Source organism: Trichosurus vulpecula, chromosome 3 (genome assembly GCF_011100635.1).
Source record: "Trichosurus vulpecula isolate mTriVul1 chromosome 3, mTriVul1.pri, whole genome shotgun sequence".
NCBI lineage: Eukaryota > Metazoa > Chordata > Mammalia > Diprotodontia > Phalangeridae > Trichosurus > Trichosurus vulpecula.
The window spans coordinates 436,584,166-436,598,741 of record NC_050575.1 but is presented as its reverse complement, the minus strand read 5'-3'; the positions used below and the strand labels follow the sequence as shown (position 1 = coordinate 436,598,741).

General features: G+C 48.9%; 1 protein-coding gene across 1 annotated transcript in view; it reads left to right on the top strand.

Annotated features, from left to right (window-relative positions):
- ADRA1D (adrenoceptor alpha 1D) overlaps positions 1-13,441 on the top strand; it is a 68,688-nt gene extending 55,247 nt beyond the window's left edge. Inside the window, exon 2 of the mRNA XM_036753137.1 lies at positions 9,115-13,441. Within this exon, the coding sequence (XP_036609032.1) occupies positions 9,115-9,725 (611 nt within the window). The 3' untranslated portion in view covers positions 9,726-13,441. The remainder of the gene's footprint in view (positions 1-9,114) is intronic.
- Positions 13,442-14,576: the final 1,135 nt, after the last annotated feature.

Below are 14,576 nucleotides of genomic sequence, written 5' to 3'. Positions count from 1 at the left end.
GGGCAGAGGTACAGAATCACAGACTCACATTCACTGCCTTGGATGTTGACTGCCAAGCTCGTCCCTTTACAAGGCAGCCCTCCACGCTGACTGCCACAGTGATGGAGGTCTAAATGCTTATCTAATCTAGCTGAGATCCCTAAGCCTCAGGTCTCTCAGCTGAAAAATAAAGGCATCGTGTACTTGATTCGTCTGAGATCCCAAATCTATGATTCTATGTCACTTCTGCTCTCTGGGTCCCAATGTCTTCATCTATAAATGAGAATATTCTACTAGACGGTCTTCTCACTCTAGGTGTATGATTCTAGAATCTTAAATCGCTCAATCTCTCTGGGACTCAGTTTCCTCAGCTGCTTCCGAGATCTGGGCTCCTATGATCCTATGAGGAAGGGAAGCACTGATGTGGGACCACCTGCTCTGCCCCCAGGGATACCTGGCCTCCAGGATCCATCCCCACCACCCACTGGCACTGATGAATGCGCAGGAAAGGATCCCTGACCCCTTTGACTCAAGTCAACAAGACGGCCTGCCAAACCTCTGCCTCCAACCTTGGCTGCACCTACGGGACGTCCCACTCTCCAGAGCTGATTGGGGACCACGGTCCATGCTGCTCGCCCCAGGGATAGAGATTGACAGCAGCAGCTCTGATCGGGTGAGCTGGACTGGAATCCCAGCTCAGCATTTTACTCACGAGGGGCCCTTAGCTTCAGTTCTCTGTAAAGTAGAGGCTGAATTAAGTGATCACTAAGGTTCCCTCCAGCTTCACATCCAGTCATCTGATGAGTGGCTAGCGCACATCCAGACTGGGGATGTGATTTCAGTCCTGGGCCTAACTTTGGAGATGAGAAGCTAAGCCCCGCAGCAGCAACACAGCCAGTGTACGAGAAACGGGAAAATAGAAGACTCTCTGTCGCCAAAGGGTAGATTAGATGGGGCTGACGGGACTGTGGGAATTCTGCAGCGCAAAGAGTGCCAGCCTTGGAATCAGAGACAAGAGACCTGGGTTCAAATTCTGTCTCTAGCGCTTCCTTGTTCTATGATCTTGGCCAAGTCGTGTCTGCTCTCCAAGACTCAGTTTCCCTGTCTGTGACACAGAGGGATGATGCTATTTGTGCTGCTTCCCTCACAGAGGTGGTTGTAGGAAAATCCCTGTTAACCTTAAACTGTTTGTGAATGGGAACTCAGCCTCAGTTTGCCCTTCTGTAAAATGGGATTAATGGTAGCACCTGCCTCACAGGGTCGTGGTAGGGGACTCAGTGAGATCACAGATGTAAAGCTAGCTATCATCTGCTCAAAGAAGGGAAAGCTGAGTCAGGGCTGGAGTCGACAAGGGAAGGCTTCTTGAAGGAAACAGCATCTGGGTTAGGAGCAAAGGAAGGAAGACCAACCAAATGAGATAACGTGTAGAAAGCATTCAGCAAACCTAAAATCATTCCATAATATCTACTGTTATTACTGTCTCTTTATCAATGGGTCATATATTTAGACCCAGGAGGGACTCCATTGGTCATCCAATCCAAACCCTGAGCTTTGCAGGGGTGGAAACGGAGGCACAGAGAAGTTAAGTGACTTGGCAAATGTCACACAGCTATTAAGTGTCATAGCCAGGTTCTCTGGCTCTAAGTCCAGTGTCCTATACACCAATATCACGCTGCTCCTGAGGTTCAGATGGAAACCATCCAGAGACAAAGCATCGGCCTGCTCTTCTCTTTTCACTGTTCCAGGCAGCAAAAGTAGAGGGAAGGAACAGTCACTGTAGGGTGAGAGGGAAAAGTCCGACTAGACTGGTGGAGTCATGCAGGAGATGGCAGGCAAGGCTGGACGTGGAGCCAAGAGCCAGGTTGTGGAAGACTTATCCTTAGACACCTCCCTCCCCAGGTGCAAGCTTTACCTTTGGTTTTCCCACTTTGTGACTGTTGAGTCATTTCAGCCATGTCCCACTCTCCGTGACCCCATTTGGGGTTTTCTTGGCAGAGATACTGGAGTGGTTTGCCATTCCCTTCTCCAGATCATTTTACAGATGAGGAAACTGAGGCAAACAGGGTGAAGTGGCCGGCCCAGGGTCTAGTAAGTGTCTGAGGCTGGATTTGAATTCAGGAAGGGGAAGCTTCCTGACTCCAGACCCAGCACTCTATCCACTGTCACCCAGCCATTAAGTTAAAGCTTAAATAGACGGAGATTATGAGTTCCCTTCTCATGTGTGGATCCAGCTGCTTTCACTCTTCCCTAAGACAGTGTCACCCCTAATCCAAAGATGACCTCCCACCCTGGCCATTGCCTGATCCCTATCCTAGACAAAGACTGACCTCTAACCCTGGCCACACCATTACCCCTAACCCAAACATAGACTGACCTCTAATTCTGGCCGTAGAATAGCCACTAGTTTTGGCCACAGGATGACCTCTAACCCTGGCCGCAGACTGATCCCTAAGCCTAATACAGACTGACCTTTTACCTGGCCATAGACTAACTTCTAAATCAGAGACATGGACTAACCCTTAAGCCAAACACAGCTTGGCCTCTAATCCTGGCCACCAACTGAGCCCTACCAATAGGCCAACATAGATCATGGAGTGGGCATGCCAGCACACCCCAGAGGATGATTCCCATTGGTTCTTCCCCTTTCTAGCAGAAGAAGAATGGGCAGAATGGGTATAGTGCCTGGCATCACATGCTTAATAAATGCATATTGATCAGTAGTGGACAAATTGTTGAATCTGGAGGCAGGATGAGAAAATGTCAAGAAAAAAGGAACTTTGACTGTTCCACAATCTTCTCAAAATGAAATTCCCCTCAATGGCATCCCTGAAAAAATGGCCATCTAGCCTCAGCCTGATCAACTCCAGTGGCAGGCTGGTTCACTTCCATTCAGGGAAAGAAGCAATGGCAATATTCCCCCATGGGTGCTGGCATCTCTTATCCACACTCTATGCCCAGCTATTCCCCTAATCCCACCCACTCTAGTCAAAGGCAGATTTCTATCCCGCCAGACATCTTTTATAGGTGGCTTAATGGAAGAAGAGGAGAGAGAGAGAGAGAGAGAGAGAGAGAGAGAGAGAGAGAGAGAGACAAGAAGAGAATAGGAGAGTAGATAAGATTATAGAAGAGAAGAGAAGAGAAGAGAAGAGAAGAGAAGAGAAGAGAAGAGAGGAGAGGGAGAGATAGAAGAGAGAGGGGGAAAGAGAAGAAAGGAGGGAGCGAGGGAGGAAAGGAGAGAAAAGAAGAAGAAAGGAAGGAAGAGAAGAAAGGAGAGGAGAAAAGGGGAGAAAGGAGAGAGAGAGAGAGAGAGAGAGAGAGAGAGAGAGAGAGAGAGAGAGAGGGAGGGAGAGAGAGAGAGAGAGAGAGAGAGAGAGAGAGAGAGAGAGAGAGAGAAAGAATGTGGATAGTAGTTCTGTGTGACCCATCCCACTACTGAAGATGCAGCTCCTACAGTCATGGAGGCAAGAACATGGCCCCAGTGCACAAAGGGTGGCACATTTTATGAGTCTCAGTGCACCCTCATCTATAAAACAGGAACATTTGTCTCTGCCCCATTTCCTTGCCAGGGCTTTTGGGAGGAACTTGGCTTGTAAAGAATAAAGCAGCAAAAAAGAAGATACATTACTGTTCTGAGAGGAGCCAGCAGGGTGGGAAGGAACCTGCCCTTCCTCTGGGATCCTTGGGCTGGACTTTGCTCCTCTGGTCGGTCCACCTTTGATCAAGATAGTGATTCGTCCTGGTCCATAGTTCTCCACTGGCAAAGCCTGGTCTGGGCCCTCACCACCTTGTGCCTGGGTTATTGCAGTAGCCCGCTGGTTGGTTTCCCTTCCCAATCCCTTCCATCCCCCACCCTGCTGCTAATATAATCTTCACCAAGTGCAAGTCTCATGGAATCATTTCCCTACTCAATAAACTGCAGTAGCTCCCTATTAACTCCAAGACTGAATTTAAAATCCTTTTCCAGCCATTTCCAGCCTGGGCCCTTTTCAAGTCTTCTAATGAGTTACTCCATCGCCCACGATCCAGCCTTCTTACAGAACCGATAACATGATCCTCCATCTCCTGGCTCCGTACCTTTGTCCCTGGCTCTCCCCCCAGCCTAGAATGCTCTTCCTCCTCCCCACAACTCTTGGCTTCCTTCCCAGGTTTCCATCAAGATTCAGTTCACATCCCACCTTCAACAGGAGGTGATTCCCATTTCCAAGCTTGGTTGTACATAGTTGTTTGTGCGTTGTAAGGTCCCTGAGGACAGGGACTGTGTTTTTAACCTTTCTTTGTATCCACAGTGTTTGGAAGAGTGGTACGTGCTTGAGAAATGCTTTCTGACAATTGACTTGTTAGCCAGTGGCCATCACCGGAGGCTCTTCAGGAGCCCCTCTGTGGGAGGGCAGGCAGGAGGTATGGCTACAGAATGACATCTCTCTGAGCTGTAGCCAACCCTTGAGGCTGACCTGAACTGGCCTCCGGGCCTCTGACCGCCTGCCTCTAGTGCTGTTGGGACATGGCTCTCTTTGGTGTGAGTGGAATAATAAAGCTAATAACTGTAACAGTGATGTCCCTAAGCCAAATGCAAGCTCACTGCTTGGCGGGGGTGACCCAATGATTTGTCATCCTAGGCTGAAGTGAAAAGAAACTCACCCTGAGTCGGAGAGTTATTTTCCAGCCATGGTGTGCAAGAGCATGGTGGATTTGGGGTCGGCTGGGGGCTGGACGGCACTTTCCTCTAGTCTCTGGCTCCACCTGCTGGTAAAAAGAGGGCCGGAACTAGTGATGCGTCTGAGGGAAACCTCTATCTACCAAATGGGGGTGGGCGCCTTCTCTGCAACTTAAAGGCTTACCGAAGTGCCTAGACCCCCCTGGAAGGCAGGGGCAGCATATTTCGCCTTTCTCTGTCTCCCAGCACTTAGAACATAGTGAGCATTCAGTAAATTCTTGTTGATGGATTGAGAGAGAATGTGGCATATCATGTCACCATTGATATATAAATGACCATGACCAGACCTTGTCTTAAGACTAGGATTTACTTCATATGTGACTGTGATAGAATTCTCGCATGCTTTAGGAAATCATGAGCAGGATGTTCTCAGAAAAACCTGGAAAAACTTCCATGAACTGATGCAAAGAGAAACGAGCAGAACCAGGAGAACATTGTACACGGTAGCAACACTATTACATGACGATCTAATACGAAAAACGTAGCTCTTCTCAGCAATACAATGATCCAAGACCACTCTGCAGGACTTCTGATGAAAGGATCTGCCCATCTCCAGAACAGGAACCGGGAGAGCCTGGATGCCGACCAAAGATCCTTTTTCTTTACTTTATTTTTCTTAAGGGTTTTTGGTCTGTGCTTTCTTTCACAGAGTGCCTTACATGGAAATGTGTTTTGCCTGGCTACACTTGTATAACCTATGTCAAATTGCTTGCCTTCTCAATGGCAGGGGGGTAGGAGGGAGAGAATTGGGAACTCAAAATTTGAAGAAAAAATGTTAAAATTGTTTTCACATGTAGTTGGGAAAAATAAAATGTTAAATAAGAAAAAAGAGTGGGATTTACTTTGGGCCAGGGGATTGAGATGATGATTAAGAGGAGAAAGGGGAAGGGGATGGCGATGATGACAGTAGCCAACATTTTTCCAAAAAACTACTACAGGCACAATCTTATTTGATCCTCACAAAGACATTGTTCCCATCTTATAGGTAAAGAAACTGAAGCTCAGGTCACACAGGCAGCACGTGTCTGAGGATGGAATTGAATTCAAGTCTCCTAACGATCCGAAGCGAGGTCACTGGGAGGTCGAGTCAATTCAGCAGATCGACTAGCATTTATTGTTGTTGTCCAGTCAAGTCCCACTCTTTATGACCCCCTATGAGATTTTCTAGCCAAAGATCCTGGAGTGGTTTGCCATTGCCTTCTCCAGTGGATCAGGCAGAGGTTAAGTGACTTGCTCAGGGTCAAATAGCTAGTGAGTGTCTGAGGTCACATTTGAACTCAGGTCTTCAGGACTCCAAGCCAGGCATTCTATCCACTGAGCCACCCAGTCACCTCAAACATTTATTAAGCCCCCACTATGTGCCAGGCACTGTGCTAAGCCCTAGAGATAGGGAAAACATAGAGAAGAGGCTATAAGCACTAAAATCATTTTATTTTTAAATTTAATGCATTTGCCAAGGCTCAGTTCTGATTATTGGTTGTCTCTTCAGTGATTCTCTGTTGCCTCTAGGATAAAGCACACTCTTCTCAGTCTAGCCTTTATGCTCCTGTACCATTTGGCGCAACCTACTCATCCAATCATATTCACATCATTCCCCCTCATGCACTGTACATTTCAACCAAACCAGATTACTAGTTGTCCAAACTCAGCCACAGTTTGGGAAAAGAGTAAGTGTCTAGATTCTCCAAAGAAAGGAAGAAAGTCATGTCTGCAAAGAGCAGGTCAATGAACTTAACTTCAATTCCCAGTAAAGGTAGAATTCAATCATTATTAAATGTGTAGCTAGTGAATATCTTTTTTAAAAGAAAGTAGTTATCTCAAGGAGCCAGCATAGATTTATCAAGAATAGGTCATACCAGATTAATCTTATTTCCTTTCTTTTCCAGGGTTTTAGAACTGGTAGGCCAAGTGGACACCGTAGGTATAGTTTACTCAGATTTTGTGGCTGTCATTGGGTGGCTTGTCCTTTGTTCTTGAAGAGAACATTGACATCAGGAAGATGTTTCCATGACTTGCAGTGAATTGGATTTGAGTAAGGGAGGGCTATGCAAAGTCACCAGCCTCACTTTCTCCTCCAAAGCCGTCTGAGTCCAGTGGCCAGATACAGATCAGGACAACTAGAGGTGGCCCAGGATGCAGACCCAGATTTTAGCAAAATATTGATAAAATCAAGTCTCTCAATGTGTTCTCAAGAGAAAAAGGAATGAGAGCAAGACGATAGGGAGATTAGATTGGAATTTGGACGAGTGGTTAGTCAATAAGGGTGAGCTTGGAAGAGGGTCTGAAATGGACTGCATCAGAGATCTCTGCTGGCAAAGATTTGCTGCTAATAACTTGAATAAAGGCATAGATGGCAAATTTATCAGAGTTTATCAGAGTTGCCGATGGCATGAAGCTGGAAAGGTTATTTAACACTGAATGACAAGTCAGGATTCGAAACGATTTTGGAAGGCTCATCATCTTTCATTAGATGAAACTCAATAGGCATAAAGTCCTACATTTAGGTTCAAAAAATCAGCTTCAAAAATAAGTATCATACGGGGCTAGATGGCAGTTCATATGAAAAGAAAAAAAAAGATGATGAAATGGAGGGGGTAAGACATTTCAGCTCCCGGGTGTCCTCTGCTCCTTTGTCCCAGCTGGTCAGGCTTCTGATCCCCCCCACCCCTTCATCAATATTGGCCCATTTTCCCTTCAGGGCCTTGCTCCCTGCTGAATGGCTGGGGGAGGGAATGCTATTAGTGATGTGAATAGGCAGAAAGTGACTGTACTTGATGGAAGGTCTGCAGTTCACCAAGGCTCCCAGAGGCGCTTCTTCCTTTTTCCTTATTCCCAATGCCGTAAAGTATTAGGCTTTACAGGGTGATACAGTGGACTGAGCATTGGATTCAAAATTAGGAAGACCTGGGTTCAAATCCTGCCTCAACTCAGTAGCCAGGTAACACTTAGAGTCACTGAACCTTTCTGGGTCTCGGTTTCCTCATCTGTAAAGAGAAGGGGCTTGACTAGATGAAAAAGGTCCCTTCCAGCTCTACATCTCTGATCTTAGGATCACTTCCCACTCGGTCCCCTTTCCCTACAAAGATGCTAAGCATTGGGCCATTTCTTCTTTGTGGCTCATGTGAGCTGTCTCAGAAAAACCCTGTGGCCAGGACTGCATCTGTCTGCTAGGTGCCCTCCGCTCCTTGCCCCTGCCTTGACCACCTCCTGAGAAGGGGAGAAGGACTCTGCTGACCAGCCCTACTTGCTGGAAACCTTTCTCACAGTGGGAGCTGTCCAAGATAACAGCAAGAGCCAGTGCTTTGTTGCTGCGTTTGCTGAGTGCTGTCCGTATGTTATCCTTAGAGAACAATGATGCTTGGAACACCGTGGGTTCCTCAGCATTAGAGGTCCTCGGGAGAGGGCTGCATGACCATGGATGATGTTAGAAGTGGGGAAGATGTTGGAAGTTGGAAGTGTCGGAGTGGGGACTCCCGCTTAGGCATGAGGTGAACTAGACAGTCACCAAGCTCCCTTCCAAATTCTGATTCTGTGAGGCAGATCCCCAAAGCACTTCCATGGGAGTCTGCCCCAGGGGTGTCAAACATGGGGGTGGGCTGCATTCTGCCTAAACCAGATTAAAATGTTGTTTCTGTCTGATTTTAATTTTATTAATTTTTTATTAAATTTTACTATTTTTTTAAAAAGAAATATACAAATATTATGGTTTTCTAAGTCAACTTGTAGCCCACGGAGATCCTTGTGTATGGCTTAGTGACCCTGAATTCTACTTGAGTCTAACACCACTGGTTTGTTTCCCTCTCTCTGGTATTTTGTTTGTTTCTGAGGTATCTGCTTGTTTCCTTTCTCCCGCATGAGATGGGTTCCCTAAAGGCAGGCTCAGGGACTGTAGTAGATTTAGAGCAAAAAGGTTCCTTGGCGGGGCCATTGAATCTAGGAAGGCCTAGAATTAGACAACTAGTCCATATCTGAGGCAGGATTTGAATTCCACTCCTGATTTCAAGCCCAACACAGCAGTCTAAACCAGTGTGCCTCCCCTATCAAACTAGAGGCTCCTTTGGGACAGGGACCCTCTCCCCCACCAGACTAGAGGCTCCCTGGGGGCAGGGGCTCTGTCTCGCCTTTTAGATCAGGAGCTTCCCAGATGCTGGAACTGTATGGCTCCCATCAGACCTTAAGCCTCCACCCTTAGATTGGGGGCTCCCTGGGGGCAGTGGCTGTCTGGGGGCGGTGGCTATCTCCACCATCGGCTACTGGGCAAGAAATGAGAGTTTCCTGCATCAGTGTTTCAGCTATCAGATTGGGGGGTTGTGGTGGAAGGACTGACCTGCCTCCTCCCTCTGGCCCAGTTGTACATGCCTCACATATCCCCTGTTCCTCCCTCCCTCTCACTCTCCGTCTTTCTCTCCCTCTCCCTCCAGGCTCCCTCTTCCCCCAGTTGAAGCCGTCGGAGGGCGTCTTCAAGGTCATCTTCTGGCTGGGTTATTTCAACAGCTGCGTGAACCCCATCATCTACCCCTGCTCCAGCAAGGAGTTCAAGCGCGCCTTCCTACGACTGCTGCGCTGCCAGTGTCGCCGACGGCGCCGACGGCCCCTCTGGCGCGTCTATGGGCACCACTGGCGGGCGTCGGAGGCTGGGTCAGACCCTGGAGGCTCCCGGCGAGACTGCGCGCTCCTCGGGGCGGCTCCGCTGACCCCACTAAACCGGCCCGCCTCCCTGCTGCCCGGAGGCCCTCCCGACGGGGCAGCCGGGCCACGGCTCAAGGCCACGGCCGCCTTCCGCGAGTGGAAGCTGTTGGGTCCCCTCAAGAAGCCCACGACGCAGCTACGGGCTAAGGTCACCAGCCTGTCGCACAAGCTCCGCGCTGCCGGGGCGTCGGGGGGCTCCCCGGGCGGAGGGTCGGCGGGCACCCCCTCCCGCAGTGAGGTGGAGTCCATCTGCCTCGGGGTCCCCCAGGATGGAGTAGAGGCGGCTGCCTACCATGCCTACGACTTGGACGACTACTGTGGCCTCCGTGAGACGGATATTTAAGGGAGCCCCCTCCACCTCGTGGTCTGTGGGGCCCTGGCCGTGGGGTCTGGTTGGGGCTTTGTAAAAGAAGACCGTGTGTACTATGGGAAAGAGTAGAGGCGGGTAGAAAACTGGACAAGGCAGAAAGGGGTGCTGCAGGGGGTACACCCCAAGGCTGCCCCAGATCCAGACCTTGGCCCCACTTAGTTCAGTGCATCCATTGTCACACCAGGGCGTTTCTGGCCTCGAATTCAACCGCAGCTGCGGTGGGAGAGGCTCGGGTCAGCTGGGACCAAGGCTTTGAGTCGGACACTGTTCCTTCTTCTGGGTTTAGGGGCTTTCCAGCATCTCTCTCAAAAGGAAAACGCAGACACTTCCATCAGTCCAACAGGTTGAAGAACATCAACTTGAGGGTGCTTGCCTGGGGCCCTCCCTCCCCCAGGACCCATCCCCACAATGCAGTTCTGGCTCAATCTGCCCTGGTCCAGACATGGAGCCAATCTCTGGCCCTAGTATAGGAGAGACACCCCAATCTGACTTTGCACCTCGGAACCCATTGGGAAGACTTTCCAGACCCAAAGCTGGACCCCAGATTTAAGGAAAGACACAGCCTGCTACCCCTTGGAACATTCCTGCCCCACCCCCTCTGCCCAACCTTGGCCCTTGGACAGGGAGCTCCACTTCTGTCTCTAGGAGAGACAAAGGTCCCTTCCCACATGAATAATATCTGAGTCTAGGAGAGAAGCAGTGTGGTGGAGTGGCTAGAGGGCCAGCGTTGGAGTCAGGATGCTCTGGGTTCAAGACCTACCTCTGACACACACTGGCTGTGGGCAAGTCACTTAACCTCTAGGTGACTCAGGAAACTAACTCATTGAAGACTCATGTTGCAGATGAGTTCCTATGTGAGTGCTGGGAGTTTCCACGCAAGAAGTTCCCTGCCTGATGGACTCACAGATCCAGAATAGATTCCCCCCTGGCAAAATACCGGAACTCCTAGGATCCTATACTCCCTTTCCTGGGTATTGTGGTCCCTGGCCACTCACCCCTAGGTGCTCACTGATCTCCTGGAGAGGGCCTGACTGACTCAGGGGAGTCTAAAAGTCCTCTTCTCTTGGTCTGGCCTCAACTCACTGAAGCCATGGCTGAAGGCCATGAGTTGCTGTCCTGCTCCCTCCCCCCATTATTCGAGTTCTACTCACCAACTGCCCCCTTTTCCAAAGGGCATTCCACCCATTGGGAGTCTGTGGTGAGCTTCTACCACCTCTGATCCCTGTTCCCCAGTAGCCTCCCTGCCTTGCAGACCTCTCCCTTCTACCTCTTTTCCCTCTGCCTCCCACGGACTCTCCATTGCTTCTTGAGGGTACCCAGAGGAGAGGAGAGGGACCACCCCTCTGGAGATGTAGGAGTTTTCCGTCCCCAAATGCCCACCTCCCTGCCAGGCCCCTGCCACTGAGCAACACTCCCACCTGGACACGCCGTCTATCTGCCCACCTGTCCTGACTGGCCTCTGCCCCCATGGTTGCTCCTAACTGGAGCCAAGCCACACCGTCCTTACTGTTTACACTGTACATATCTCTGAGTGCATGTTATAATGCTTCTTGCCAGTGCTTAGGAGCATCAATGGAGTGGTTTTTCTTTTCCTTTTTTGAGATGTATTTATTGGTCAGAATATTTCTATTTTGTGACTTTCTCTGTGCCCAGAATACAGGGCACACTGTACCCCCTGCAAGCCCCTGCTCCTTTAAAAATAGCTTTGCTTTCTTTGTCTAAAGTCCAGCAAGCACTTGGTGGCCAGAGATGATCAGCTGTGCGTAAACTGGCTTTATGCTGATGTTTCTGGCTTATGCTGTAGGAGGGGAGAATAGATTCTATTTGTTTATTTAACTGATTGCTGCTGTCCTTAGGAGCTGGTAGTGTGTCAGAAAGGTCTATGAGAGAGGCAGTGTGGCAGAGGGGCCAGGGGACGAGTCTTGGAAGCAGGAAGTGCTAGGTTCAAAACCTACCTCTGACAAATGCCACCATTAAACATTTTTAAAACAAAAGAAAACCATCAATTCTCCTCGGGGACATAAGCACAACTTTTTACCTTGCCTCCTTCAACAGGTAGGTTTGAGATGTGCCAGGAATCCCAAATGATGAGGCAGCCATCGATCGGTCAAATGAACAAAGCTTTAAATTGCAAACAGAAACAGGAAAACAGGTTAATGGACCCAAGATCCTCAAATCTGGCTGTGATCTTTGGCTGGCATCTTTTCATTTCCTGTACCCTCACCAAACTAATAAGCTTTTATCTCTATGCTGCCGTTGCCAGCCCAGGAGGAATCATCTTGTCCCAAAGGCTCTTGGGTTTCTGTTCACAGCTTGGTAAGAAGTCCATGTTCTTAAGGAACTCGAAGAAATAGGAAAAAAAGAAATAAAAAGGGTAATTTGAAGATGTAAAACCCAGACAGCATGGCCCAAAATTACCATAAAGGAAGGTTAATGGTATACAAGGGGAGAATGGCAGCTTAAAAATTACTGTAATTTCAGACCTATCAAACTTCTCCCAACCAAGATTAAAAGGGTCCTGTAATTCCAGGCCTATAATGTCAGAGGGGGAAATGCTGGCTTGCCATAATTTCCAGCCTATCACATGCATGAGACGCTTGAGTTTGGCTTGAGAGAGGCGGATATATTCTGATCCTCTCTACCCCTCTCCTGTAAGATTGAAATATTATGTCAGGCCTGTATTGCACCCACTTTTGTCAAGGGGAGAAATACAAGGTTACCACATCATTTCCAACCCATTCCAACCTTTGGGCAAGTGGAGGGCTTTTAAGATTGATAGAGTTACATAGTTTCCAATCCCTCTTTCAAGGCTGAAAGGTCACCTTGTTTGCAGGCAAGAGGCTTCCATTGGGTTGAGAAGTCTTAAGAAGCTGAGAAAGTAAACTCAAAACCAGTGTCATATTTTCAATTTGTGAGGCCCCTGGAAGGGTTTGAAGGAGAGAGTCCAGATCCCTAAAGGAAAGCAAGTTCTGGGTAGGCTAGAGTTCCATGTGGTCTACAGAACCTAGTCAGGCTCCCAGGGTTGTGGGTAATTGGCCAAAATTGCCTGATAGAGAAATGAGACCTCACAAAAAGCAAGGAACTAGAATTATTTCTCTGGAAAAAGAGAATACCAAGAAAACATTAAAGGCTTCAGGTTCGTGATGTCACTCAGCAAAGTCTGGGTATGGAGCAGGGGGAAGAAGGCAGATGTTGAAGTAAGACGGATGTAGGCAAGACTTTGAGATGCTGGACCCTGTGATGAGCAAGGTGGGCATGGGGAGTCCTCAAATGGGGGAAGGAGGATCCATCATCTGCCCTGGGGAATACAGAATATAGAGAGGAGAAAGTGCAAAAGAGCCCCTGATCCACAGCCCCTCCCGGCAGCCTGGTCTTACTTCCTGCTGTCCATTAACACATTGTGAAGTGAATCATCTGTCTTTCCACCACCTCCCGTGTCAGGCCCCTCTCCCCAGGTGCCTAGTGCCATCATGGGCACTGCCAGTCTGAGGCAGAGTCAGTTCTCACTGCCCTGCCCTGGTTTATTTGGCCAGGGAGGACAGGAGCTCTCCTCTAAGCCAAGGGACTGAGCATATCAGGGAGTCTGGAAGGGGTAATTTCCTGGAGGCTGGCATTCCTCGAACTGCCAGCCCCTAGCCACCACTCAGTGCCATCTCTGTCAGAATCTGTGCCCCAAGGGGCTTCTGTGGAAACTTGTTCTGATGATCAATAAAACACCATGCTTAGTAATCTTGGTCTCAGGCTTCCCATCTGTGGGCTGGGCCTGAGAACTGTGGCAGGATCCATCGGAGAAGATGCCCCGAGAATAGGAAGAACTCAGTGAGTCTGTTATTTTCTGATTCTGTTTTTATTCTTAAATTTTTTGAGTTAACAAATATTTATTTTCTCTCGTTCTTACCTCCCTCCCCCAAAAAAGTGAAAGAAAGAAATCCTTGTAACTTATATACAATCAGGCAAAACAAATCCCATTAGCCGTGTCCAGAAGCACATTCTCATGTGGCATCATGAGTCCATCTCTTCTCTCTCAAGAGGGGGGCCGCATGTTTCAGCAGCAGTCCTTTGGAATCAGGCTTCTTGCTCAGCACTTCGAGGGGTGCCTGTGTGTGGAAGGCCAGGAAAGGGACACAGCACTGCCCGTGAGGAGCTCACAGACTGGTTAAGGAGACACAACACACACAGGAAACTAGAAAACAACTCAAGAATCACCATGATAGAGTTCCTGCTTTATGGTTGCAGAACTTTAAGAGCTAGAAAGTTAAACCGAAAGGAACTCTAGAGATCTAAGCCTCGCTTGGGGGTGGGGAAACTGAGTCCCGGAGGAGACGGGAAGGGGACACCCCAAGACCTGAACGCTAGCTCAAGTTAGAACTGATTCATTTACACACGTCTCCCTGACTGGAATCAATACATTAGAGTGGCTCCCCGGTTTAGGCAAAATAACCCAGGGGTATTGACTCTGGAAGGTCTGCCTATGTGTTGCCTAGCAATGGGAGGGAGGGCTTGGGGTATCTCCTCTCAGCATTAGAACAGACAGGGATAGTTTATCTGATGAGCTCGTGGTCTGTGGCCTTGGAAAGCAAAGAGAAAGGCTTTGAAATGAGGGGTGAGCTGAGAAGTACAATCCTTTACCTGGGGGGAGGAGGAAGGGGAGCAGAACCGGACCAGAGAAACAATTCACCAACTTCACCCTGGAGAAAAGCTTTCCTTGGAAAGCAGCACCATGACACCCATCTAGTGGCTAGTCCCTGAATTACACATGGTGAGAATCTGACTCCAGAGAGCGTCAGACAAGACGCAGAAGACAATGATGATGGCGGTGGGGGT